The following is a 26,861-nucleotide window of genomic DNA, read 5'->3' on the forward strand; positions in this document are numbered from 1 at the left end:
TTTCTTATCTCTCAAGAGTAAATGGGACACCTCTAGGGACATGCCTGTCAAAACAACCAGCATTCAAAGCTGCATAACTTAGACGGACAAAAAGTCTGAATATTATCCTGTGCAGTGGTTTGGCTCTGAGCCATTGTAAATTCTCTGATCTCTAAAACTATAACTATAACTGTTCAGAAGCACCATCGGTGGGATCTTGGCAGTCATGCTGTTCTGTCTTTATTTTGAGAGTTTTTTGTTTTTACAGGGATGACTTCAACATTAAAGTGCTTCAGGCTTTCGTTGAGCTCCATGAATTCGCAGACCTCAACCTCGTCCAGGCGTTAAGGTGGGTTGGTTCTGCGCATGCCACATGTCAGCTCCAGTTCACTTATAAAATTGAGCATCGTCTGAGGGGTCTTTCAAGGTTTTAAAATGTCCCTGTGATGTCATAAGCATAAACTGATAACAAGACAGTTAGTTAACAAAACTGTTCCTTCAGTTTAAGAGCCAGTGATCAGAGATGACGAGACTCATATTTTAATGTTGTGAGTGACTTTTAATGCAAGGGACTGGTGTGAATAAAACTGATAATCGGTTAGAGAAAACTCATTTTCCTTTGAAAACTTAGAGTTCTTTACAATATGAAATATGTATTATGGAATATTTGTTTTTCCACTGATAGATTAAACTATAAATGCAGTGAATTAAGTCTTCCAGTGGAATTAATTTCTATCTTTAAATGCAACCTTTCTCACTTTTTCTAATAACCAGAATTGCAATCACAATTACAGAGATTTTTTTGCACCAGTTCCTTATGGGCACTTGTACAATGCTATATATCTGGGGAAAAAAATGTAATGTAGAGATTCTTATTTTAAATTTTATAGTATGTCACTTTATAGAAAATGATCTGTAGTGATAGAAATTTGTGAGTCATTTCTATTGATTGTCCAGTTAAATGCTCCCTAGCCCTATGTCTAGCTCTACAGTAGCAGCTTGTTAGCAATAAACATATTTTGTTTGTGTCTTTTGGCTGTGCACATTCTAGCACACTGTTCTCTTTCGTTTTGTTGAGAAATAAATAGTTGTAATTCATTCATTTTGCAGAAATTCGTACAAAATCGATAGCTTTTTTGGAAGTTTTTAATCAACTTTAGGGCTCTCAGAGCTGGAATGTTGCTTGACACAAACAAAGGCAAAGGCAACTGCAGATTTTTTTTTAATAAACCATAGCAGACAGTCCAAAACATAAGAGAAATCAGAATCAAAGGGGCAGGCACAAGTGAGGTGATTCGGCTAAACAGGATAAACAAGGCTAGGAAAAAATACTGGGACTGAAGGCAAAACCAGATAAGCAAACGTTTACACAAAGTCTTGGTATCTACAGAAGACAAGAGAAGCTGAACATATACTTTTCAATGTACTTTGAATGTGTTGTTCTCTTTATTTAGCTAGCTTGCAAAACATCTGTCAGATATGTTTAGGGCTTCAGAGTAGCTTGAATGCTTTTTAAAAAGATGTCATTTTGACTTAATGTTACAGAAGAAAGTATGTTAACATCAACATACAGAACCAATAATTCAGAAGAGTTTATTTGCATTGGAAAATGTCTAGCAAAGCCTGTAGATTTCCGACCAGTAAAAAATGTTTCAGATTCACATTTGACCAGATGAAGGCATCAAGACATTATGGTGGGTTGGTGTGGTGCTCATGTTCCATCGCAGCTCTAGTGTATTTCTAACTTTGAGCATCACCTGAGGGTTATTTCTTAGAACCTCCTCCTCATATTGTTGCTCGTGCCCTGGGTGTCTGGTTGAACCACCCACACAATCTTTCTGTGCAGGCAATTTCTGTGGAGCTTCAGACTGCCGGGCGAGGCGCAGAAGATCGATAGGATGATGGAGGCCTTTGCATCGCGGTACTGTCAGTGCAACCCAGGAGTCTTCCAATCCACAGGTCAGACTGGTGCTCTCCTTATTGTGTTAACAATCAGAGCAACGTCATCAGTCTCTCCTTCACTCTGTGATCACTCTATTGATCACAGGGACTAAAGATTTTGTGTTGCCTTGTATTCCATTTCAAGCATAACAAAAGCCGTGTTTTAATGCACAGCACAGAGCCATGGCACTCACTCTTTGTCAGCTGGTTCATCAGCAGAGCCGGACTCTAATTACCTTACTGAGCATCTGTGAAAATTAAATTAGTGTCTGGTCAATCTCTGTTGGCAAACACTTGCTCATGCCCCCGGATCAATAGAAAGAGATGTGATTAAAGTGGGAGCTGTATGGAAAATTCATGGTATGACCCTTCAACTACCGCAAGGTCACAATTTATTGTGCATCGGTGTTTGCCTCTGCTTACAGACTTAGATTTTGAAAGGCTTTTCATCAAAAGCTACACCCTTCACATTGAGAGCTCTCAAGGATCCCCCAGCCATTTGGAGCATAATAGAGCATCGTTTTTAAAACTGAAGATGGTGTTTTATTGTCTCACAATCGCTGACACCTAACCAAATCAGTGTATTTCAAAGTATTACTTAACAACCACATTAAAATTCAGATTCAATGCCTTAATACACATGTAATAGACCTTGCCTGGAACAGCAGCCCCTTACCTCAATACTCTCCTTGAGGTATCTACTCTCACTTCAGTTTAGTTAATGACAGACTCAGCAAGGTATGAGGTCCCATACCAGAACCTTCAAAGTCACAGTCCCTTATGCCCCTTTTCCACCAGAAAGAACCAGGTGCTGGTTCAGAGCTAGTGCTGGTTCAAAGCTGGTTCCACTGGCGAGCCTTCTAAGAACCGGGTTGCCTTTCCATGGGCTAGAGAGCCACCACAGAGCCAAGACTTACGTCACTGTATACAACGTTATACAGCAACAATAGAGCAGCGGCAAACACAAACACAGCATAAACAATGGCGGATGTTGCTTTTCTGTTAATGCTCATGGCTTTGCAGACCTACATTGGCATCCAAACGCGGCGAATCCAACGTGTATGTGCAGCTCGATGTAATTTGTATAAACGTTGCATTCCAGAAAGTACATAACATTATTTTAACATTAACACAGAAAAAAGTTAGACAGCATGTAGCTACCTACTATCATGTGTGCTGATAATGTATCATATCGCGGTAAAGTAAAAGTGTATTAAACATTGGTATACTAAAGGTACATTATCAAATGCGCTAACAGTAGCCCCGCCCACAGCCCCTGACGTAAGCGGTTCTTAAGTCTAGACCAGCAACGTTTTGGTGCTACTTAAGAACCACTTTTCCTGGTTCAGAGCCGGTGCTTTGGGTGTCGAAAAAGAAAGAACTGGTTCTAAATTAGGCTCTGGCTCCGAACCAGCACTCAGACTGCCTTGGTGGAAAAGGGGCATTAGTGGTGGACTGAACTTCCAACCTCAATCTGGACAGCATAATCCATCACGATCTTCAATACAATTTTTGAAGACCAACATCTTCCATCAAGACTAATTCCTAATGTTTACAGCTCAAAAACAAAGAAACAAAAAGAACTTACACCTCTACTCTGTAGCACTAAAATCTTATCACTTGTATAGCCATCTGCTTGACATATGGCTTTGCTTGTATTTCCTTTAAAAGTCACTTTGACTAAAAGCATCTGAATGAATAAATGGAGATTAAGCAAAGTTAACTTCCTCACAATGCTGCTAGATTCATTGTTGGATTGTGTTTCATTGCCTTTCTCAGATCTGCTCTTTAATTGGCTCACTATCACAACACTGTAATTAGGGTGTGTTTGATTTAAATTAGACAGTGATGAGGGTAAATTGAAGACTGTTGTAAGTATATGACATCTAAATACAGGACTAGAAGGTGGAAGATTGAATCCATACAGCTGAAGCTGATTTATTCATTTAAATCAATGCTTTTTTGATGTTGTGTAAGTCTTAAGAATCAAATTCATATAAATATATAAGTGCTATTCCGTTCTATATTTTTCCAGACACTTGTTATGTCTTGTCCTTTGCTATCATCATGCTGAACACCAGCCTTCACAATCCCAACGTCAGGGACAAGCCCGCTGTTGAGCGCTTCATCTCCATGAACAGAGGAATCAATGAGGGAGGAGACCTACCAGAGGAGCTGCTCAGGGTAATGCCATCAATATAAAGCTTCATTTCTGTGACTGCTAACAATGCTACTTATGAGTCCTTTCTCAAGCTAGCTAGAAGAACAGCAGTAGATATATATAGTCTCTAAATGTTTTCAATCATCAAATTTCTTGTTTAACTATAATCTGGTTCAACATTGGAAGGGCGTTCACTTGAGTTTTGGAAAATATCTTCAGGTTTTTGCCATGACTTAATGCTAGATAGCATTGTCTCCAGGATTTTGTTTTTATGATAGTTGCAGCCAAAAGGCTTGATTTTGTGGCATCATTTTCAAAAAAATATGTGAGAATTTTGGTGAGAGATTTGGTGAGATTTTTAATTTTTTTTTTGCAGAAAACTACTTCAATTGGCAAAATTGCAAGTACAGGATTCTTCTTTTAAAGTACTACCCTTGTAGAATATTATTACGTTCTATGACCACCGTACTCAATAGTTTAACACGTGAATCATAGAGGGCTTTGGCTGCATGCATGTTGTGCTGAAATATCAGGGAGTTTGTTTGATTTGCATTCATTTCTGCAATCACAAAATTGTGAAATCCTGGAGTGACTGGATAACAGCAGAAATCTATAACAACCACCTTCACCGAATACTAGGATGCTCTTTTCCCAATAGTGTAGCAAAAAATCTTCACAGAAAGCTGTACGATTGACTCGGTGCCACCTCGGTGTAGGCATCATGTTTATAGTGAGGTCTGGATTGTATAACAGCAAAAAACCCCACTTAGTTTCAGATTACATACTGGCAGGACAACCTTAACTATCATAAACCTGTTCAAAATCAGTAAACATGAATCAACAAGAAAAAAAACATAATCTAGATATTTATTCACTTAAGACTACTACACATGGAGATAAGTATACTGTGTTTACTTACAATTTACTAAGTATACTTAGGTAACTTTTGTGCATTAACTATTCGTTAACTTTTATATTTAACACTAATAATTCAGTTATAAATTCTTTTTTCGGAATAAATTAAAAATGTAAAATTGTTATGAACTTTTTTTTACTAAAAAGTATGTAAACTTTTTTTGTATTTTGTGACCATTAATCAACCTTTTATATTTAAGCTAGTTGTAACCTGGTGTACTTTAATACAATTTTTGCAACATCAATACGCTAGAAATTGGAATGGGAAGAAAAATGACAGACCAAATGTTTTGTATTCCAGAAAGCAGTTCCTGAGGGGAACCTTGTGTTTAATCTTGCAGATCAGAAAAGAGCTTTATGTCGAAGAGAAGTAGACTATAGTGTAAAATAACAGCATCAGAGAGCATACAATCATTTAAACTCACCATCCACTTTAATCTGAAGCTATCATGGGCATAGACTCACCCAAACCGGACAGCTAAAGATAAAAACAACAACAACAAAAAAAAAAACACCTGGCTTTTTTCTGGTCTTCCGCTGTCCAGTTTGGGAAATTCTGTGCTCAAGAAAGCCTCAGATTCCTGTTATTGGCTGACAGGAGTGGAACCTGATGTGCTCTTCTGCTGTTGTACTTCATCCACCTCAAGGTTTGATGTGTTTTAATGCTCTGAGATGCTTTTCTGTTCACTAACATTGTAAAGAGTGATTATATGAGTTACTATAGACTTTCTGTCTGCTCATTTTCTCTGATCCCTCTCAACAACAACGTGTTTTTATTGTACTATGTGAAATTGCCAGCAGATCAGCAGATTCTGAAATATTATCTGGTTCCAACAATCATGCCACTATCAAAGTGTCAGAGACATGTTTCCCCTGTCATGGTTTTATAACCCTGCATGATTTGTATGCATTGTGCTGCTGCCGCGTGATTGGCTGACTGCATAAATGAGCAGGTGTACCGATGTTCCTAATAAAGTGCATAGTGAGTGTATAAGTAAAGGGCAAGTATGCTATTAGTATTTAATAACACAAAATAAAATCTCCAGGATACTTTTTTTTTGTTCCATTTGTGCCTAAAGAGAGCAAAGACTACATTATATATAGTATAGAATGTTGAAACCTTCTTGAAAACTTTATATATGCCATGATATATGTAATAATGAACTTATAGTATAATATGTAAATGTTCAGGGGTGACTTGTCAAAAGCCGGTGACATTTCAGTCCAACTCTAACAAGCTTAGTATAGCGCAACACATTATTACCTCTAAATCAGGACATAATACTACATGTACTACAATACCATATTCCTAGGTATATAATCAGCCTGTGATTATGGTATATTAAATTATATCATGAAGACATTTTGATATCATGAAAGATATTTTGCAGTATCTCCCCCAATATGTAAAGAATTAGGCATAACAGATAAACATGCTAAATAAATCAAATGCTAATAGCATTAACAATTATACATATTCTTCGCTTTTCATGCCTTATAAGGTGGCAAAGTGTTTGAGAAGATTCCTGAGGTTTTTAGGCTGGATGATCTTTTATACTTTGACTCAAAAACTTCTCCTTATCCTCCTTACTTGCTGACTGCTCCAACCCGCTTTCCGTGCGATTGTGAGTCGGAACCAGCATCACAATCCTGTCATGATTAATGCACCAGTGGCCACGGGAGGGTGATGAATATTTCAATGATGTCTTTCTGGCTTTCTGTATTTGGAATCAGTGCTAAAGTATCACCTAACTTGTCCCTCTTTTTTTTCCCTTCCCTCTCCTGCTCCTGATCAGAATTTGTACGAGAGCATTAAAAGTGAGCCTTTTAAGATCCCGGAGGATGATGGCAACGACCTGACCCACACGTTTTTCAACCCTGACAGAGAAGGCTGGTTGCTTAAGCTAGGTCAGTAGAGAGAGGAAGCTTCTTCACACACTTTCTGTTTCTCCGGTCACTGAGCTCTGAATGTGGTGTTACTCTCCACCCCCTGCCACTCCGCCGACAGTGCTATCACACATCAGTCCTCCAGAGAAACACTGGGTTTCCTCACACAGTGAGTGGTGTGAGTGAATACTAGGCAAACACAACCATTCACTGGTTCATAACCGCCATAATTAAGCATTTGCTAATTATCAAAGTGGCCTTTCATCACAAATAGGGCACTCTGTAAAGAAAGATGTAATGAAAGGTGAAATACATGTAAAATATTATTATTAAGATCATCACATTTTAATGCTTACTTATTAATCTTGATTTAAAGGACTCTTGAGGTGTCTCACAAAACGAGGCATGTTTATACCACTGTGCTATTTTTATTCCCCAGGCGTCATTCCAGATGAAATGCTGGGGGTTTTGACTGTTACCCTACATTGTATTTACTCACATGTGTTTTTAATACTTGCCCACCCCTCCTCACAACATGTCTGCAGTTTTGGTCCTAGATGTGGTTGCGTGTGGCTCGTTTATTGTTAAACGTTCCTTCTTGTGTTTCTTTATTCCCTCTGCACCCCCATTCCTCCCATACTTCTGTTGTGTGTCTGCCTGTCTCTTCTCAAGGAGGTAGGTAACCTCGGAGAGCACTGCCGCTCCATCCCAACTGTCCTTCCTCCTCTCTCCTCATTTCACCTCCTCCCTTGATCCTTGCATCCCCTTGTCATTCCAAAGCTATCTGCATCTCCTCACAGAGGCAATTTAAACCCAGTACCTGTTCTCTAATTGGCTGCTGAGGAGAGACAAGGTCAGGGGTCACATTGCTGTTTGTCAGCCTGGTTGAGACTCACACTTTTGGATTATTGCCTGGCCTGGAACACACACACACACACACACACACACACACATTCCTCCAGCAGTATGCAAGCTCTCTGCAGACTCATATACATGCCAGAAGCTCTGGTGTGCAGAGTTATTACTCTATCACCCTAATCTCCCTTAGGTGGTAAGGAGAGAGAAGTTACATTCCTACTTTACAAAGATCTATTACAGTTACCTAAAAATAGCATGCGGAGAATATAACAAAGGAAAATTGTTTAGAATGCTCATACTTTAACATCTGAGAAGGGAAGTGCATTTTAATACACACATATTTTATTATTTTTTTAATGACTGGTGCATAATTGTAGTACTTCCTCAGAGGAACCCTGGTGTTGCATAAGAGCTTGAGACCAAAAGTACAAAACTAATTTAAAATATTGCACAGTCCCACTTCAGCATAATAACAGTTGGGGGCAATTTCAGCATAAAAATGTTGAACTAGTGTGTGTTTATATATATATCTAGTGGTACCTCGAGATACGAGTGCTTTGACAAACGGCTTTGAGATACGAGCTGTGATTCGACCAGATTTTTGCCTTGAGATACGAGCAAATTTTTGAGATACGAGCATCTGAGCCGCCGCCGCCGAAACAAAGATTCCCAACAACCACGTGTGCTCTGTTTCCCCCGCCTCAGCTTCCCGCGTCTCACTCGGTTAAAGCCGCCTTTCCACTGCACACGACAAACGACGGTCGATAAACAGGAAGTCATTCATTTCCTATGGAGAGTCGCAAAGGGGCTGCGTGAGGTGCCGACCATCTGCGGGTCCGTAATTTTCGGATCCGTTTTGAGCGTTGGATCCGTTAAAAAAATTTTAACTTGAGCGACTACACCGCATCTGATATGCAGACAGGATTTTATTAAAATGACCGGCAGATGTTAGTGAGGAAAGAATGACAAAAAAGGCAAAAATAAGTGAAGAGAAAATCGATGAAGTAAAATAAGCAAAGTTAATGTAAAGAAAACAGAAATTGTAGCAATTAAGTTCAGTTAAGTTAAGAGAATTTCAGTTCTGTCAGGACCACTTTGTCAAAAGAGAATTTATTAGATGATACGCATACAGTTAGTGTTGACGGTATGGTTCTGTTCTGGACAAAAATCCACGTGCCCGTCCGTGCGCATGCGTGGACAGAGCTGGGAGAGCAGCGACTAGAAAATAGAATAAACCCCCCGTATAACAGAACCACTAATCATGCATAGTATTAGAGATGCTTGCTTACGCATTTTTGGAAAGTAATAAATGAATAAATGGATAAATAAATAATGAAATAATTAGAGAGAGAGAGGGAGAGAGAGAGAAAAATATGTGGAGATTTATGACGTAAACTGGTACAACGAACACAGGTTCCGGCTCGGTGGAGTCGGGGTTGGAGGAGGGAGTTTAGATCACGGCAGCAGCGAAGCGCTAGAACGCAGCTCTATGAATGGGAATTTAAATGTTCGGGTAATATGGATGTCGTAACCGGATTGGTGCGCGTAGTGGACAGCTGATTAACAGCTGATTAACAGCTGATGCACGCTTGACGACGTGGCCCGCCAGAACTAACACGATGCTTGATTTAAGTTCGTTAATTTTAGTGAAGTTTAGTTAAGTTCCATTTAAGTGTAAAGTAGCATTAAGAGTGTACAGTAGGGAGTAAGTGAACGAAAGTGAAAGTGTAATTCCTCCTAACTCCTCCTCCTGTTTACTCCTCCCTCAACCTCCATGCGCATCTTCCGTAAAGTAAAACAGTTTATTTTTTTAACATTCTCTTTTATTACTGTATGTTTTTATACAATATTTGTCATTTATAAATACAGGTACTGTACATTTTTCATATTCAAAACACAAACAAAACAACTGGAGTGGAATTTTGCGAGCTGGAACGGATTAATGGGATTTCAATTAATTTAAATGGGGAAAATTGCTTTGAGATACGAGCAATTTGAGATACGAGCAAGGTCACAGAATGAATTAAACTCGTATCTCGAGGTATTACTGTATATATATACTGTATATATATATACTGATCATCCATAACATTAATAAAACTTTGAATATCTTGCTACACCTTCAGAGGTCTTGTGGACTCCATTTTAATGTTATTTCTGATCTTTGTGTTTGTAAATACATTATGGACGTTGTGCTGAAGAATAGCCTGTAAATGACATTACGTGTAACATTTTAAATCCTAAATATCTTACATTGAACAAATGTGTTATCCATAAGAATCGTAAGACTTTATAAACGGATTTATGGTTAACCTCTAAAAGAGGGAAATTTGCTGGGGGGTCTTTAATGTGGTGTAATCAAGGCGAATATTTCCACTGCAATGAAACATTCCTCCTGTGTAGCGACACATGTTTATGTGTTTGACAGATGTGATACTTACAGTACATGATGTGAGAAATAAAACACTTTGTGGAGTACTGTTATGGGCATGGTGTGATGACATTACCACCCTGAAGCTGATTCTTTTCCTATAACAGCACACCCTTAAGTGTTTTTTCCTCTTACACCACAGCTTTTAGCTTTAGCTGTACTAGGTGTCATGCTTTGGAACTGGTTATGCTTCATGTCATGGAATGTCCATGAGACAAGTTAGTTCCTGTAATACTTCCATTTCCATTTACGGCATTTGGCAGCCGCCCTTATTTTTATATATTTATACAACTGAGCAGTTGAGGGTTAAAGGCCCTGCTCAGGGGCCCAGCAGATGCAGCTTGAGGGACCTGGGATTTAAACTCACAACCTTCCAGCAGTCCAACACCTTAACAACCTTAACTAAGCTACCTCATTCCCTAAACAGTCCCTCCCTTACCAACCTTTCTTTTTTTCTCTCTCTTAATAAAAATAAGATGTAAGATGATTCTGACTACCACAGTACTCGCACTGGAGACTTTTCCATAAATATCTATATATCATTATATGGATAAATCTTCAGTATATCAACGTTTAGTTAAATCTCAGTTTTCAATGAATTTATTTTGAGCCTTGGATTTTGTAAAGCTCTTGCTAATGAAATAATACTGTATTAGAATAAGTGTATTAAAATAAACCATAAATTTGAATGACAGCTGACAATACTGTCACAGCTACTGTTATAGAAAATGCATCACAACCTTCTGACCAATCAGCTTTAACAGCTCTGTGCTATGAAGACATCATAGAAAACATACAGCATGAAATTTACTCAATATCAGCTCAGTATTTAAGCCTGACGCTTATCTTTAACAGCCGTGGAAGTTCTTTATATTCACTGAACCAGGAAATGATGATGCATTGAGCTTCATATCTAACTCCCTGTTAGGCTATCTGCTACAGAGACTGTTTAGAGCTTTTCACACTGCGCTTAACCCTGGGTTATCACTGTTTAAACCCCAATATTAACCCCAAGTAGAAGAAAGTTTCACTCTTGTAATTTATCTGCTCTGAAGCCTTCTAGTGGTGCTTTTACACTGTTAAGCATAGAACGTTACAGCTGGATAGTTGCTTAGCAACAAGACAATAAGCAAGCTGCTAGTTAAAGCGTTGCATGCTGTATTTATCAGTCGTGGTTGTTGACGACACAAATATGCAAATAAGAACATTAACCCAAGATTAACTGTTAACCCCGTTAACTGTTAACTGTTAACTGTTAACTGGTAAAATATGAGCAGTGTGAAACGTGAAACAATAAAACCCAGATTTCTGTTTTCCCCAGAACCAGGTTAAACTACTGCAAGTTTAAAAAGCCCCTTTTAGCCCCAACACTTATGTAACTTCCACACCAGGTCCGTGCTGCATTAAATATTCTCTTTTCCTTTTAAGAAATCATACGTGATGTATGATGTAGAGAATACCTGATTAGCATTTACATACTGAAGCTTAAGTGATGGAAACATCCCAAATTTAATATTGTAAACATGTAAGATAGAAACGATGTAGCTGATGTGAGGCACACAACACTTTATACTGTATATACTATAGACATTTTTGTGGGTGTTATCAATGGTACACTTGATGACTTAAGATAAAGCAGTATTTAGGTCAACTGTATTAGCCTTTAGCTTCACACCTGGAAAATCAATTCAACCATGTTGAGTTCCCTGCCCTGTTTCTATGCCCTGTGGTTATGTGAACCAGCCAAATCCCGCAAGTGAGCATGTGTTACCCAACATTGCGCACCGTATTACTTAATGTGTCATTTTAGCCCTCAGGCATCATCTCTTCCCAGATTCCTAAGTTCTGTGCTGGGAAACTTCACCTCCATAACAAAGATCAACATTTATGCATTAAAGGAATATGTCTGCCAAAAAAAAAACACACCTGGAATTGCTAATAAGAAATGGAATCTGGTATATGTAGAGTTGTCATGCTTATACTTATACACTTAGCCATGCTGACATTTTTTGTATTCCTTTAATGCATAACCATATTTCGGATTTGCTTCCACCCCGACGCTACATTGCTGCTTTGTCCGTCGTCACTATTAGCAACTCAACACATGTTATGAGAAAACGTTGCAGTTTGCTTTTCCCGTAACAGATTAAGCTCTGTACACTCCCAGGGATCATGACGCACTCAGCGAGGGTTCTCCACATGACTCAGGCTAATATGCACCACCAATACCAGATGCCTGGTTTCTGAGCACAAATGTATTCCCGACACAAATAACAAACATGACGAGGGGGAAGAAGCGTGATCCTTGCACAGTACACAGGAAGTGAAATGAAGTTCAACCAAACCAGGAGGAAACAGGAAAATAAATTAGTTGCCTTTGTGTCTAAGTTGTATTGTAGTTTCTGGGTAACAGTAATGTCTAATGATTGTTAATGTCCATAACAGATGGGTGTTTTATTTGTCCTTCCGATACTGACAAAAGCATCAGAAACTGAAAGTGTTTCAGGATATTGCTGAAGACAGTTATAAATGCGCAGTTATAAGTGGGTGTTAAAAGGATTTTCCCAGTTACATGAACAACCTCATTCATTTGCCCCAGGGTTCCTTTGCCCTGACCTGTGGCAGTGACGTGTTCAGACCTTTTTTCCATGTCATCTGAACGCCTGAGCACAAGACACTGCCTGCTGTTCCATTTCACTGGACCTCTTTCATACTTGTGACTTTTATTGTCTTTGTGACCAGTACTTGCCAGATATTTCAGCATTTCTATCCAGAGGGCTCTCAACAGATTTTGTCCTGTCCTTTCTTCAGTTCTCAAGGGATGTCCTGTTCTTGGTGATGTCACTGCAGTGCCACATTTTCTCCATTTGTTTTTGATGCCAAGAAGATGTAAAGAAAAGAAACAGCTGGTTTTTATTTGGGGTTAATCAGAATCCCTACATTGATGACAGATGTATTATGAATACATTTGAACGTGAGATTGAATGCTATTGGTTCATTCTGAGCACAGAGGCATCCGTCATTATATAAGGGAGAGTGCGCTTATGCAGCCGGGTTACTGGAAGGTTTTTCTTTAAGTCAACGTTTTTGTTTTTTTTCCTGATTGCTGTATCACAACAGCGGAAAAAATCTGATATTATTCATCGTGCTTTTATATTTTCCACATTACCAAAACCTGCCGTTTTAACTGAGGTGTGTATAAATCATTTTAAAATTCACTGTTCCTCTAAACAATCATCTACGTACTTCATGTACTGTGTGAGTGACTGGAATCTGATCAGTGTTCCTGCGGTAGTCATTGGATCCACTGCAACTTTAATGAGGATAAAGCCATTACTGAGGAATGAATGAATTGTGTGTTAATTACTTTGTTGCTTTTACTTATTGCTTGTTAACATTAACTAATTATAACCTTGTGAAATTAAAAACTGGAAGACTGAACATTCCTGAAGATCCTTCTTCCTAATTAACATCTTACTGGTGAATGTTCCACATAGTACACCTCACTATATTATGTTTAAAATGTAAATTTACATTTATTTTTCCTCTGGACACCAGCACCAAGAGTATTTCCTCGTACAGAACCAGGTTCTGGTGTTAGCATCCCTTGAATGAAAAGCATGCATTACAGCCAAACGGCTGAGGAACATTTCTAGAATCGCTTGTGTGGCCAAGGGTTCGATTCAGATGGTGCACGATGTAGAAATATGTTGAGCACATTTTATGCAACTGTTTACTTCAGCGCTGAAAGTGTTTACTGTTGTTTAAATGACACATTTACATATTAAGTTTGATTTTGCGACCAAATTGTTAATCGGACACATGTCAGAGAAGTGAGTTCAGTTCTGTTCTAAATTGAAATAGTGAATACGTCTGAGAAGGTCCAGGCACACGAGTGAAAATAAATAAATACCAAAATGTGTGTTTTGTTGCAAAGGTCTTTCAGTAAACTCATGGGTTAAATGACAGGTGTAAAAATATTTGCCTTGTTACGGTCCACTGACCGCTTTGATGTTATCTCAGATCAGATGTGTATATTGGACTGTGGTTAGTTATGTCACCATCATGTGCTTTCTTTCTACAGGAGGAAGAGTAAAAACCTGGAAAAGGAGGTGGTTCATTTTAACCGACAACTGCCTGTACTACTTTGAGTACACAACGGTTCGTAGGTTTCCTTTACAGTATGTCTTTGTGTTGTGTGGTGTTCATTGAAGTCTCTTTCAAAAGTAAAATATTCCACTGACTGTTTTGTGATCGATATGCGTCACAGGACAAGGAGCCACGGGGAATCATTCCTCTGGAGAACCTCAGTATCAGAGAAGTGGATGAGCCCAGGAAGCCTGTGAGTGTCATCTCTTAACTCTTAGCCAACAGACAAGCAAGATGTGAATTTGTATTTGGTTGTCTTTGCATGACATCTTCTTTAGATTGCTATCAAATTTAAAAAAAAAAAAATGTTGGCTGGAAAAAGCAAATACTCTGTTTTGATGACATTGTCCACCTAAAATGAGACCAAAGTGCATCTGATTACTTGAGTTTAAAAACAATCAGATTCTTGCATAACTATTACCTACTACCTATTACTAATACCTAGAATTAAACACCTTTCTTTCCTTCTCAGAACTGCTTCGAGCTGTACAACCCCAGCCACAAAGGTCAGGTAATCAAAGCATGTAAGACAGAGGCCGATGGACGGGTGGTGGAAGGGAACCATGTGGTCTACAGGATATCGGCTCCGACACCAGAGGAGAAAGAGGAATGGATCAAGTCTATAAAGTAAGAACCCCTTACCCTGTAAATTTTCAGTGGCAGTACACTGACACATTGAAGGGACTGCAGATGTATACGATCTGAAACAACATGTAGTCTTGCCTCACATGGCACCCCGTCCACCACTATTCCATACTTGTCATGGGTTTTTTACTGCCAGAATCAGTAAGGAGATTAGTCAGTGCTTATAGCCCCATGATGGAGAGAGCACCAGCAGCTCCAGTTCTCACACGTCATTTATGTCAACTATCGCTAACGCTAGTTTAGCATTTCTAACGCTAATGAAGTTCATTGAGGTATTTTTTTTTTCCTAACAGTGAAGTAGCTCATCATACCAGCATTTTTGGGCCATGAAAACTGGAGCGCTCTTTGTAGGGCATAAACCTGCTGTTCAGGCCAGTTTAAGTGCGTCAGGGTGCTCACTGTTTAATACCAGAGCAAAAAAAAGCTCACTCTGAGCAATCAGAGGGGCGGTAGGTTAACTACAGAAACCATAGAAACCTAACTAGGTCATTGAACAAACCTTTCTCTCTTTCTAGCAAGTTAAAGCAGGGGTTTGTAGAAATGTGCTTGCATTTCCATATCAAAGATCCTGAAAGTCTCTGCTTCCCCTCCCTCTTTGCCCATAATTGATGGCTTCCCATTTCATCTGTTTCCTCAGAGCCAGCATCAGCAGGGATCCCTTCTACGACATGCTGGCTACCAGGAAACGCCGCATAGCCAACAAAAAGTGATGAGTGCCTCGTTGCCATACGTGAGGCCTTGTGCCGTCATCGACACAGGACCTTGTCACGGTGGACGATTCTCCACAATTTAAGCCCATTATCTCTTATTCCGCTACAATTTCCCTCTATCTATAAGAGCGCAGTGTTGCCGCTGGTGCTTTCCCTGCACTTGCATGGATGTTAGCGAGCACACATGGACAGCACACGTGAGAGACCAGAGGATTACGGATTGATGGGATTCCACCGTGAAATCCCAGTGTGTTCAGACCTCAGTCTATCCCCAGTCACTAAAGCGACACTTTGCTCATGGGATTAATAAGAACAGAAAGCTGGAGCCCATAAGGATTATGGAAGTAAACAGGCATCCAGTAACTGTTATATTTATTATTAAGCAAATTTTAACTCTTAACGTAAGGTGTTTCTTTAATGACCAATGAGAGTTAGCGCGTACTCCAATCATCCACACTTTATATTCTTCATTTCACTGCAGCTCTAACTGACATAGACTATTATCTCACTATGGTGCTGAAGGAGTTTGTGTTCTGTGCAGTTTGTCAAGAGTAACAGCATAAATAAAAGCTATATAAATGTGGGAATGCAATTTAACACTATGTGGCAGTCTTAAGTCAGCTGGACTGATTTCTTTCGTTTGTTGACAAAGTACTAGAAGAAATATAGTTATGTTTTTGCATCATTTTGGCTTTCTTTGTAAATGGGCTGGTGCCAGTGAGTATAAGTTTTCTGTTTAGTCCTTAGGAATGAGACGACATTTAAGCGAGACCACAGGGCTAAGACCACCGTTAAGGAAATGTGTGACTGAAGAGTTTACAACACAAATATTACACAGATGTCTGTTTCTTTACGGCAGGTTCTATTGGTTTCACCTCGGGAGGCCTTGAGCCACATGCGTCGCTCTACTCAGTGTGCAAGTGCTGACCTGGGATCAGTCTTTAAACTTGTTTATGATTATAATGACGTGAATGATCCTAGATCAGTTCTTTCCTCTGAGACTCTTGATGTAGAAGTTTGACAACGTATTGATGTGTTGTGAATATTTATCCCTGTTCAAAGCTAAACTTTTGCTTGCATTTATGTTCCCTTTACAAACATAAGTGTATATCTTTTTATATTTATTTTCTCTGTGAAACGTTTGAGCTGTAATTGCTGATACGATGGACTTAAGTTATGTGTAAATAATGTAAACAGTTGTCTTCTTTGTGTATGTACGAGTTACTGCATATAAATCACAACAGCTATAGTTTGGGAAACTCCTTTTGGCAGCTTTATACTGCCGCCATGTCGTGATTCAGATTATTATTATTATTATTATTAAATGTTGATTTCTATGTATTTGTATAATAAGAGCACTAGCCCAGGGTGGAATATTATCTTCAGCTACCCTGTGAAGCTATACATTAATTTTTATATGATTGTAAAAGCTATTGGTCATTAACATAAAACATTCATAAAGCTTTAACTCTGAAACTAATGGAGTGCCCATATTAATTTTGCACAGTCAATGTCTCTTCCTGCGAGGAGAAGAACCTGTAGTAGTTAGTAAGAGATCCGTCCTGGCATATGGGCATATGTACAAATAAAAAAAAGAAAGTAAGAGAAAAAGAAGAACGGATTCAGACAGTGTGAAAATCAATTCCCAAACCCAACTGGTCCAAACCGATAGGCTACAGTTAAAAAAACACTAAATTCATACTATTTAAATATATTACTCCTTTAAATTCAAAGTAGTTTGACTTCAGTGAAGAAGAGTGACTTTAATTTATTGTGTTCCAGGCTTCACTGCTTTTGCTGATCCCTCTGAAGTCTGGATAATGAACAATGTTTTTATGTTGAATTTGACTGCTCACATAGCTGAAATTGTGAAAAAACCTCAACTGCAGAACTCTGAAGATTCCCAGACGATATTTGTTAGAATTGTGGTCTCTGTTTAATATTTGCCTTGTCTTCCAGCTCAGGATTCCCCTACAGTGAACTGGATTTATCTTGATGGATACAAACAAATTTATTCACACATCATTTGTGGGATCATTTATGCAAGAATTGTATTTTTAAAAAAATATAATATATTTTTTTTTCCAGAAAGGGTTTGTGTAAACTGCTAGTAAGGTCATTTCACCCTCAACAGATCATATAACTCTAAAGTGTTCAAATAGCTTATTATTTTCTATTGCACACATGGATTTGTTTAAAAATGGGGTTGTGACCCATTTCTTTCATATTAATGGCAATAAAATTAACGAAATATTAAACATGAAATAATCAATAATTAAAGAAATTAGGCAAACATAACAAACATCCATAAAGACAGAAAAGACTAGACATTCAATGCACTCAGGAGAAATGGCACTGTATTGAATGAGGCAGGAATATACTCTATAGCACATGCTAAGTCTGGCAGTGAACACATTTAGAGATATTTAGTGCATGGTATGTTTTTTTTTTGTTTTTGTTTTTGTATTTTAGCACAGGATGAAAGCTGGCTTATAAATCGGTTCTTCAACACTTTAGAGGCAGGAATAATTGGAGTAAACAACTGTGTGCTAATCCTTATCATATCCAAGTTTATCAGTGTTTGGGTTTCTTGGTACTGGCACATTTCAAAGAGTGATATGCGATCTGACCGATCAATGAGCCATAAAATCTGTAAAATCCATAGCGTGCCATAATCTCTTTTCTAAGTCACTTGTCGTTAGATAAGTCTTCTTTTCTAACGACATCTCCTCTTGGCTTTTCCGCATCGATTTTAGAGACATCCAGTCCATGACCGGTCACCAGTTCAGTTTCCTAAATGATGTGCTGTACTCATGTACAGTGTAGTTTTCTTCTTTTATCTAAATTCTCATGTCAAACCATTTACTTTTCAACTAATTTACACCAAATCCACCTTTTCTATCACCTGTCTATGATGTTTTGGGGATGTGGATAATTGCTGTAACTTAAAAAACTTTTTCGATGTTTATAGACGATTCGTAAACTTCAGGGTCACCAGAAGATTTTTAAATCTAGCAGGAATTTGTAGTTTCATACAGTTTACTTTCATAAACATCTTACACAAACTTGACTAAAGTATAAAGGACCTACTGTTTTCTGCTGTTGATTTGATGCCCTATCACTACACTTCTGTCATACAGAAGAACAACTTCACAGATCTTTCAGAGAGACTCGTTATGAAGATGAGCAGATGGAACTGGAAAGTGAATGCAGACGCCTTACTGTACACTGCATCTGTTACTGATTACCTGCTTGCGATATTAGAGCCATAGTCATAAAACTTCTACTTAATTTAATATGGCTGTACAGCATAAATATCCACAGTGTAAAAGCAGTCAATAATCAGTTGTAAATAAACCCAGTCATTGTGGTTGGTTAGGAAGAGCAGGTTAGCAGTGATGCATTTCTGCCCCCTGCTGGTGAAAAAGACTTAATAATTTTGAGCAAGACAAAAATCATTTCAGCGGTTCATCGGTTCACAGCATCACTACGAAATCAACAATACTAAGACAGCTATGTCATATGAACAGCTATATTTTAAATTGTTAAAAAACATCTCTAAAGTTGTGGTGTCTCTACATTACATTTATATAAACAAAAATACCTCTTCTAAATGATTTCCATCTATTCGCCCAGTCAGACATTTCTCTCCCTGTCTACCTGCCAACCTTCACATCACTCCATCTGTGTTCAGCAGAGTGAGGAGGAGACTTGTTCATACTCAGGGCTCTTGAGCAGGGCTGGGTAGCTGCTGTTCATTTGGAGAGAGGCCTCACTGGAGATGTCTGAGGGACTGTGCCGCCGCTGCAGGAACTGGGTGGAGTGATCGGAGCAGTTGCTGAGACGCGGCCGGTAGCAGCTCGTGTGCGGCCTGTACAGGTCCTCAGCTGTGTAGCGCTTAGTGAACAGGTAGACTGACATGACGCCTGCACTCTGAACAGAAAAGCAAACAAGTTGAACAGGTCCCTTTTATCCCAGTTCCAATATGTATTCTGTTATTTTCTTTAAACGTTTAAAAGTCAAATATAACCTCAGTTTTACATTATAATATACTAAATCATTATATGACAGTTTTAAATTCCAGCTAATAACTGACTGTTGAGCTGCAAGCACTTAAGCTGTAAGGTTTTAGAATTATTCCATTTGATTCAGTTTTATTTGTATAGTGCTTTTAGAAATTATTGCCACAATGCAGCTTTACAGAAATCCATCCGTCCATTTTCTGTAATGCTTCTATTACACATGGTCACGGGGAACCTGCAGCCTACCCCAGGGGGCCCAGGGCACAAGGCAGAGGACTGTAGGGGTACTATCCCATCGCATGGCACAGATGCACACACAATCTCACACACCCATTCATACACTACAGACAATTCAGAGATGTCTTTATAAACATGCACAATAATATTGCACACATTTACCTCTGTCAGTAGAAAAGAGACTGCAGCAAATGCAAAGGACCAGCCATATCTGTAGCTAAAATAGGCCTCATTACTTTTACTTCTATTCAGCATCTCGTCATTGATGCTGGAGATGTAAAGAACGAGACCCACCACCAGAGAAAGTCCTAACAGAGACACAGAAGGACAGAGTGTTACAAGAGAACAATAAGGAGAAGACCAAGTAATAGAAGCGCTAACACGTACCAGTACCTGAGAGGATGAAGAAGATTCCCGAAGCGAAGGCCAGTACGGTGCGATGAGGGTGAACGTGTCCGAGGTTACTGAGCACAAAGCCGATGAACATGAAGAAGAGGCTGACCAGAGGGAAGGGGGTGGCTGTGCGAATCAACTCTGTGTAAAGGTGTTTTTATAGGACATACTTACACATAAAATGTATATCTTTGTTTACAAAGCCTTAGACCGTAAATGCAATTTAAAAATACATATAAATACATTCACATAAAGAAAACTTTGTTAGAAAGAGAAATAATCTATTTACTGTAGGAAGTCCAAATCAAAACAGTAGCCTGGAGATTGCATGTTACTTCTTGTTGTTTGTAGCCTACACTGTAGAAAACGTGTTCCTCAGGGATCACTTGTCAATTGTCTTGGAAGTGCAAGTGCACAACAGGTATAAGCTTCACTTCCACATATTTTATGTGACTAAATTATAGCTGCAGATGTGGTACAGGTTTGTATATTTCCTTACCACAAGAGGGCGCTATCCACAACAAAGATTCTGCCTATCATACAGTTTTTTTAATGTATTAGAATCATGTTAAAAGCAGATTTTAATGCAAATCAGTACCTTGCTGTTACTATTTTAAAACCCCTGGGGTAGAAACTTATAACACAGGGTTTTTATCTTTATATAGAAAAAGTCATAAAACTATAACAAATACACACAAGGACATAAAAAAACATAATAGAAAATAAAATAAGGGGCAAATGAAATTGCATGTTTTTGGGAGTTGGTAGAAAAGCAGAACACCTTAAGAAAACCCACACAATCACAGAGAACATGTGAAACTTGACAGAACAGACAGTAACCCAAGCTCGGGATTGAATACGGCATTTTAACACGCACCTTTTAAATCACTGTGGATGACGCTAATGCTGATGGTATTAAGGATGTGAGAGCAACACCGGCTTAAATAGATTAACCCCAATGGACTTTACAGCTAGAGGTGTTTTACTCTGTACAGTGTCTATATCACTTGACAAATCCAGTGCAAGCCATTTGTTAAAAGCACGTAGGATGTTGTGAATAAAAAAAAAATCATTTTATGTTTTCTTGAAAGAAAGAGAAGGAGGCTTAGCAATAAGACCTTTTTCTATAATCCCAGCGAGATGCTGCACATGGCTATAGAAAGAGAGAAAGTCACTTACTCAGGACACTGACTGTCGATTCACTGGTCAGTTGCACACTCATAGGCATTACATACTCTATAGTGAAGCAGCGGCCCATCTCCTCTCCTAGAACAGATAGATAGACAGAAAGACAGACAGATAGATAGATAGAGAGAGAGAGAGAGAGAGAGAGAGGGAGAGAGAGAGAGAGAGAACACTGACTCTCTGACACTCACACACTTAAAATGCATTGACATTTGGCGGATCATGATGCACTCACAGGTTCATCACTTGTAGATTACGTTTAACCAACATTACATTTTCTTATCTTTATAAATAGCTATAAATTTCTTTACTTACTTTTATAGCCCATGAGTGTGAAATCAGTAAAATATTTGTACTTAATATTTGTAGGACCACTTCTTAGCTTGGCTATCTTGCTGTTTCATTCAGAGCACATGCTAGTGTGTGTGTTTGTGTGTTTGTGTGTGTGTGTGTGTGTGTGTGTGTGTGTGTGTGCGTGCGTGTGTGCATGTGACCGTATTAATCTGGGCATTGTGTATAACCACAATATCCATATAAAGAATTCTACTTACTGTTTCACAGACGGAGAATTAATTATCGACTCATTATGGCATATTTTACAATGCTAAAGGTTCAACTGCTCATGAGTTCAAATCCCAGCTTTGCCCCAGAGCTAGACCTTTAACCCTTTCTCTTCAGGAGCAGACCCTGTGCCCTCACTCTATCTTTTTAACAAGATTGGTTATCTGAGGAAAAAATACAGTATTTCACTCTTTTTTACTTGTAAATATCACAATTCACCTTCACGACACTAGTCTCCTGTGAGCCGTTTGTGTTGTAATGTTTGTTCTCATTCTGTTTCAGTTCCTGTCTTATAGTGAAGGCAGTACTAAGCTGCAGAAAACATTGACGCTTTCCAGCCGAACATTGCTGAGATGTGGCTGAGCTGCACAGCATTGAAGAACTGTAAAATTTGCTTGAATAGATGGTGAAAAGAAAAATGATAAGCCAAGTGAAATAACAGAACTTTTAAGTGTATTTCCTCTTTAGCACAGCTTGTGCACAAACTATAAATAATAGGTTTTTATTATGTGAGTTGTGTTTTAATTATATGTGTTGATACTATTACTTGCATCTTGTGTTGGCTTCTTCGGTTGTTGGTGTGATCATGTAGGATCTACAAAAGATTAGTGTGCTTCAGCTGGACAGTAACATTCTTAAAGCAGTCCCTAAACAGGGCTTTATTTAATTATTAGTTTTAGTATTATTATTTAATTATTCTAATTCTCGACAGACGCTTTGACACTCCGGTACGCAGCTCAAAACTGTCTTTACTTTTTGAAACTCAGTGCATTTTGTGAGAGGATATTCCTCACCTGTCAGAAAGCAGAGCCTCCACAGGCCAGAATGGAGGTATGTGTGGATGCTGGTGCTCTGGTTGAAGGGAAGGATGATGCCCTCTTCTAGGTAGAGCCAGTAATCAGTGCTAACAGCTATGCCCAGCAGGCTCAGGCCACACACTGCAAACACACTGCTCAGCAGGGTCAGTGCTTTCCTGCCACACACACTCATACCACCAGCCTCCTGCAGGCAGATTAAACAACACGGCAAAATTGCTGATAAAGAATGACGATCGAAAACACCCACACACCCACACACACACAGTGGGACTGAAAAAATGCATCTGTTTCTGCCAGGAATGCATCGTTCTTTAGTGGCTTTTAATCGTTTTCTTCACTGTTTTTCTGGAAAATCATTTTGAACCGAACACAAACAAGGTTTCACTCACTCACCTATCTCTGAGGCTGGAACATATTAAGTGGATCAAGTCTTCAGTATGGATGAATGTTTAGGAAATACATAAATACACACAAATATATTGATACTTTTTCCCTAACACTGTATGCGTATTAGTCAAGTCCAATCTATGAGCTCCGCCTTCCTGAACCGTTGGCTCGGCTTCGAAAATTTTGAAATTTGAACCATTTCCCCAACCTAAAGCCAAACTTTCTCACTAATGTCTCCAGTCAATAGGTCAAAATGTCATATTAAGTATTTGCCGAACAAAGTACCAAAGCTTATATTTCTGAGGATGGAGTTAGTATCTGAGGGGGGCACGTGGCTTAGTGGTTAGCACGTTCGCCTCACACCTCCAGGGTTGGGGGTTCGATTCCCGCTTCCACCTTGTGTGTGTGGAGTTTGCATGTTCTCCCTGTGCCTCGGGGGTTTCCTCCGGGTACTCCAGTTTCCTCCCCCGGTCCAAAGACATGCATGTAGGTTGATTGGCATCTCTGGAAAATTGTCCGTAGTGTGTGAGTGTGTGAGTGCGTGAGTGAATGAGAGTGTGTGTGTGCCCTGCGATGGGTTGGCACTCCGTCCAGGGTGTATCCTGCCTTGATGCCCGATGACGCCTGAGATAGGCACAGGCTACCCGTGACCCGAGGTAGTTCGGATAAGCGGTAGAAAATGAGTGAGTGAGTGAGAGTTAGTATCTGCTTTTGAAAATCTCTTTGTGTACAAGGTTTAGCTGCACACAGGCTGTCCTCTGTTCAACCTACACTGTAATACAGTTTGTTCACCTTCTGCATGTCATAAATACTGTACTGCACACTGCATGTCAGCTGCTATGGCTGGGCTCAGGAAGTTCATATGTCTAATCACACAGACTGGGAAAACTGAAGGTTTGTCCGTAGAGGTTGCTAAAATGGAATAAAAAATCTGGAAGCATTTGAGCCGATGTTCATCATAATAGCACTTTGGATTGAATATGTTAATTTTTTTTTAAGAAAGTCCTTAGCTAATGTCTCGGTCATAACTCTACAAACTAGAATCCTCACAGTCGACTGCTTTGCTATCTGAATTGCATGCAGGGCCTAAAAAATACAAATAAACACATTAACCCTGCATTACAGTACAAACACGTCCATCAGTCTCTACTGTAACTCCGAGTCTGATGTTTGCTGTTTTTCATGGAGTTTGTTTTTATTCTACAAAAGAGTCTGCTAGCAGAACAGACATTTAATTAGAAATGTAAATGAGATTTAGTTAAGCAGCACGTTCCTCACGTGTGTCAAACAATCGACGTTCATCGCCTGTGTCAAACAGCCAGAGAAGTGTGTGAAAATGTGCCTGCATCAGTGGATGAGTCACTTCACCGTTCCAGCGTGAGGAGGAGGAACCTTTTTACCAACTGACTAATCTACACATCCAGGTGACCTAAGAGTGATGAATCATTCCTGTTTCTTCCAAAGATCTGCCCTCTACATCTACATCTCTTTAGTCTCCAGATGCTGTATTCTTTCTGCTTTTCTCCAAAAGGCTGCACCTAAACACAATCCACATATTGTACACACACACACATGAATACACGCACATTTGACAAACGAAAGGGCCACCAATTCTCTAAAACATCTCTCATATAGATGTGCACTTTACCCTCTTTAAGGGCACCAGATTTACAGCATTAGTTGTTTTTTATTGTAATGTCAATGCCTTTTATTTCTTAAGAATACAAATACAGAGGTACAGAGAAAAATCCATCATGTTGAAGTAATGTAGTGTAAATAAATGTAATGTAAATACTATGCTGTATAATACAAAGTATGCATCTCTCTCTTGCTCGGTGCGTGTGTGTGTGTCTGTGTGTATGTGTGTGTGTGCGCGTATGTGTGTGCACGTATGTGTGTGTGTGTGCGCGCGTGTATGTGCGTGCGCGTCTGTGTGTGTGTGTGTGTGCGCGCGTGTGTGTGTTAGTTAGATGCGTGCCGTTTTATTTCTGACATAAATACGACTTTAAATGTAACATATAAAACTATCTAAACTGTCTAACTACAGTGACGTGAATCTGAGGGATTTAAACCTTACTGAGTAAAAGCAAGCTGCAGGTGAGAGTTATTCAGACAAAACATGCACACAATAATTAACAGAAGTGAATGTAATTAAAGCAGTAAAACACTAGACAACAAGCCTGTTATTCTTACTTCTGTACACAAGAGAGATAAACATTACCTCGAGAAAGATGAGATAAAGATGGACTGTGGAGCTCCGGTGTGGATAAACTATCTGTCCAGCTGATTACACTTAGGTTTGATTCAGAAATGAAATGAAATGAAATCCAGCTGTGGAGACGAAACTCAGTAGAACATTCCTCTTCCTCTGCAGCAGCAGTGTGTCCTCCAATCACACTGGCTCGCGCGCGCGTGTGAAATAACTGCTCTGTCCCAAACAGCACACGATGACACTTCACATGCGGTTTGAGACGAAGCCCGGCAAGATTCTAAAGACACACCAAACAGGGAGCAGCCGAAACTGTCTGTCTGTCTGTCTGTCTATCTATCTATCTATCTATCTATCTATCTATCTATCTATCTATCTATCTACCTGTCTATCTATCTATCTATCTATCTATCTATCTATCTATCTATCTATCTATCTATCTATCTATCTATCTATCTATCTACCTACCTACCTATCTATCTACCTACCTATCTATCTATCTATCTATCTATCTATCTATCTATCTATCTATCTATCTATCTATCTATCTATCTATCTATCTACATGTCTGTTTGTCTGTCTATCTATCTATCTATCTATCTATCTATCTATCTATCTATCTATCTATCTATCTATCTATCTATCTATCTATCTATCTATATACCTGTCTGTCTGTCTATCTATCTATCTATCTATCTATCTATCTATCTATCTATCTATCTATCTATCTATCTATCTACATGTCTGTTTGTCTATCTATCTATCTATCTATCTATCTATCTATCTATCTATCTATCTATCTATCTATCTATCTATCTATCTATCTATCTACATGTCTGTTTGTCTATCTATCTATCTATCTATCTATCTATCTATCTATCTATCTATCTATCTATCTATCTATCTATCTATCTATATACCTGTCTGTCTGTCTATCTATCTATCTATCTATCTATCTATCTATCTATCTATCTATCTATCTATCTATCTATCTATCTATATACCTGTCTATCTATCTATCTATCTATCTATCTATCTATCTATCTATCTATCTATCTATCTATCTATCTATCTATCTATGTCCAAAGCACGACCATTAAAGGTGTTCACTTTGTAAAAGGTGGAAAAGAATGAAAAAGAACAGAAGTGGAGGGAGGGAGTCGTCTTGTGTCGATCTGAGGATGTTCACACATAATGCGATTCCTTCTTAGCTTCACATTCGGATATAAAGGCAACGCAACGTCCAGTGTGAACAACCTTGTTGTTATTAACTATAACGGGTACTATTATAATAAAACATTACACAAGTTATTAACCTAAGACAATGATTTATTTTTACCTACTTGTTGTATTGTTATTATATGTCTAAATTA

At 38.8% G+C, this 26,861-nt stretch overlaps 2 protein-coding genes across 3 annotated transcripts in view; one reads left to right on the plus strand and one right to left on the minus strand.

Moving 5' to 3' along the window:
* The window catches only part of cyth3b (cytohesin 3b), a 41,796-nt gene extending 24,644 nt beyond the window's left edge, over positions 1-17,152 (plus strand). For both annotated transcript variants that reach the window (XM_060892428.1, XM_060892427.1), the window contains exons 6-13: positions 248-328; positions 1,826-1,938; positions 3,956-4,104; positions 6,793-6,904; positions 14,257-14,333; positions 14,443-14,514; positions 14,794-14,948; positions 15,604-17,152. In XM_060892428.1, the coding sequence (XP_060748411.1) occupies positions 248-328; positions 1,826-1,938; positions 3,956-4,104; positions 6,793-6,904; positions 14,257-14,333; positions 14,443-14,514; positions 14,794-14,948; positions 15,604-15,676 (832 nt within the window). In that variant the 3' untranslated portion in view covers positions 15,677-17,152. The remainder of the gene's footprint in view (positions 1-247; positions 329-1,825; positions 1,939-3,955; positions 4,105-6,792; positions 6,905-14,256; positions 14,334-14,442; positions 14,515-14,793; positions 14,949-15,603) is intronic.
* An 869-nt stretch (positions 17,153-18,021) lies between these two features.
* LOC132861076 (voltage-dependent calcium channel gamma-5 subunit-like) lies at positions 18,022-25,640 on the minus strand. The gene is made up of 6 exons (XM_060892429.1): positions 25,501-25,640; positions 22,869-23,076; positions 21,508-21,594; positions 20,329-20,469; positions 20,098-20,243; positions 18,022-19,609 (listed from the first exon to the last, which is right to left on the minus strand). The coding sequence occupies exons 2-6, from the start codon at positions 23,062-23,064 to the stop codon at positions 19,367-19,369; spliced, it is 813 nt and encodes a 270-aa protein (XP_060748412.1). The 5' UTR covers positions 23,065-23,076; positions 25,501-25,640; the 3' UTR covers positions 18,022-19,366.
* Positions 25,641-26,861: the final 1,221 nt, after the last annotated feature.

Source organism: Tachysurus vachellii, chromosome 18 (genome assembly GCF_030014155.1).
Source record: "Tachysurus vachellii isolate PV-2020 chromosome 18, HZAU_Pvac_v1, whole genome shotgun sequence".
In the NCBI taxonomy this organism is placed as follows: Eukaryota; Metazoa; Chordata; class Actinopteri; order Siluriformes; family Bagridae; genus Tachysurus; species Tachysurus vachellii.

Coding starts and splice junctions, on each gene's coding strand:
- LOC132861076 (XM_060892429.1), bottom strand. CDS start 23,064: ATGAGTGTGTGTGGCAGGAAAGCACTGACCCTGCTGAGCAGTGTGTTT. Junction 20,470..21,507: donor ATCGACAGTCAGTGTCCTGA/GTAAGTGACTTT, acceptor ACCTTTACACAG/AGTTGATTCGCACAGCCACC. Junction 19,610..20,097: donor TCTCTTTTCTACTGACAGAG/GTAAATGTGTGC, acceptor TTTTCTGTTCAG/AGTGCAGGCGTCATGTCAGT.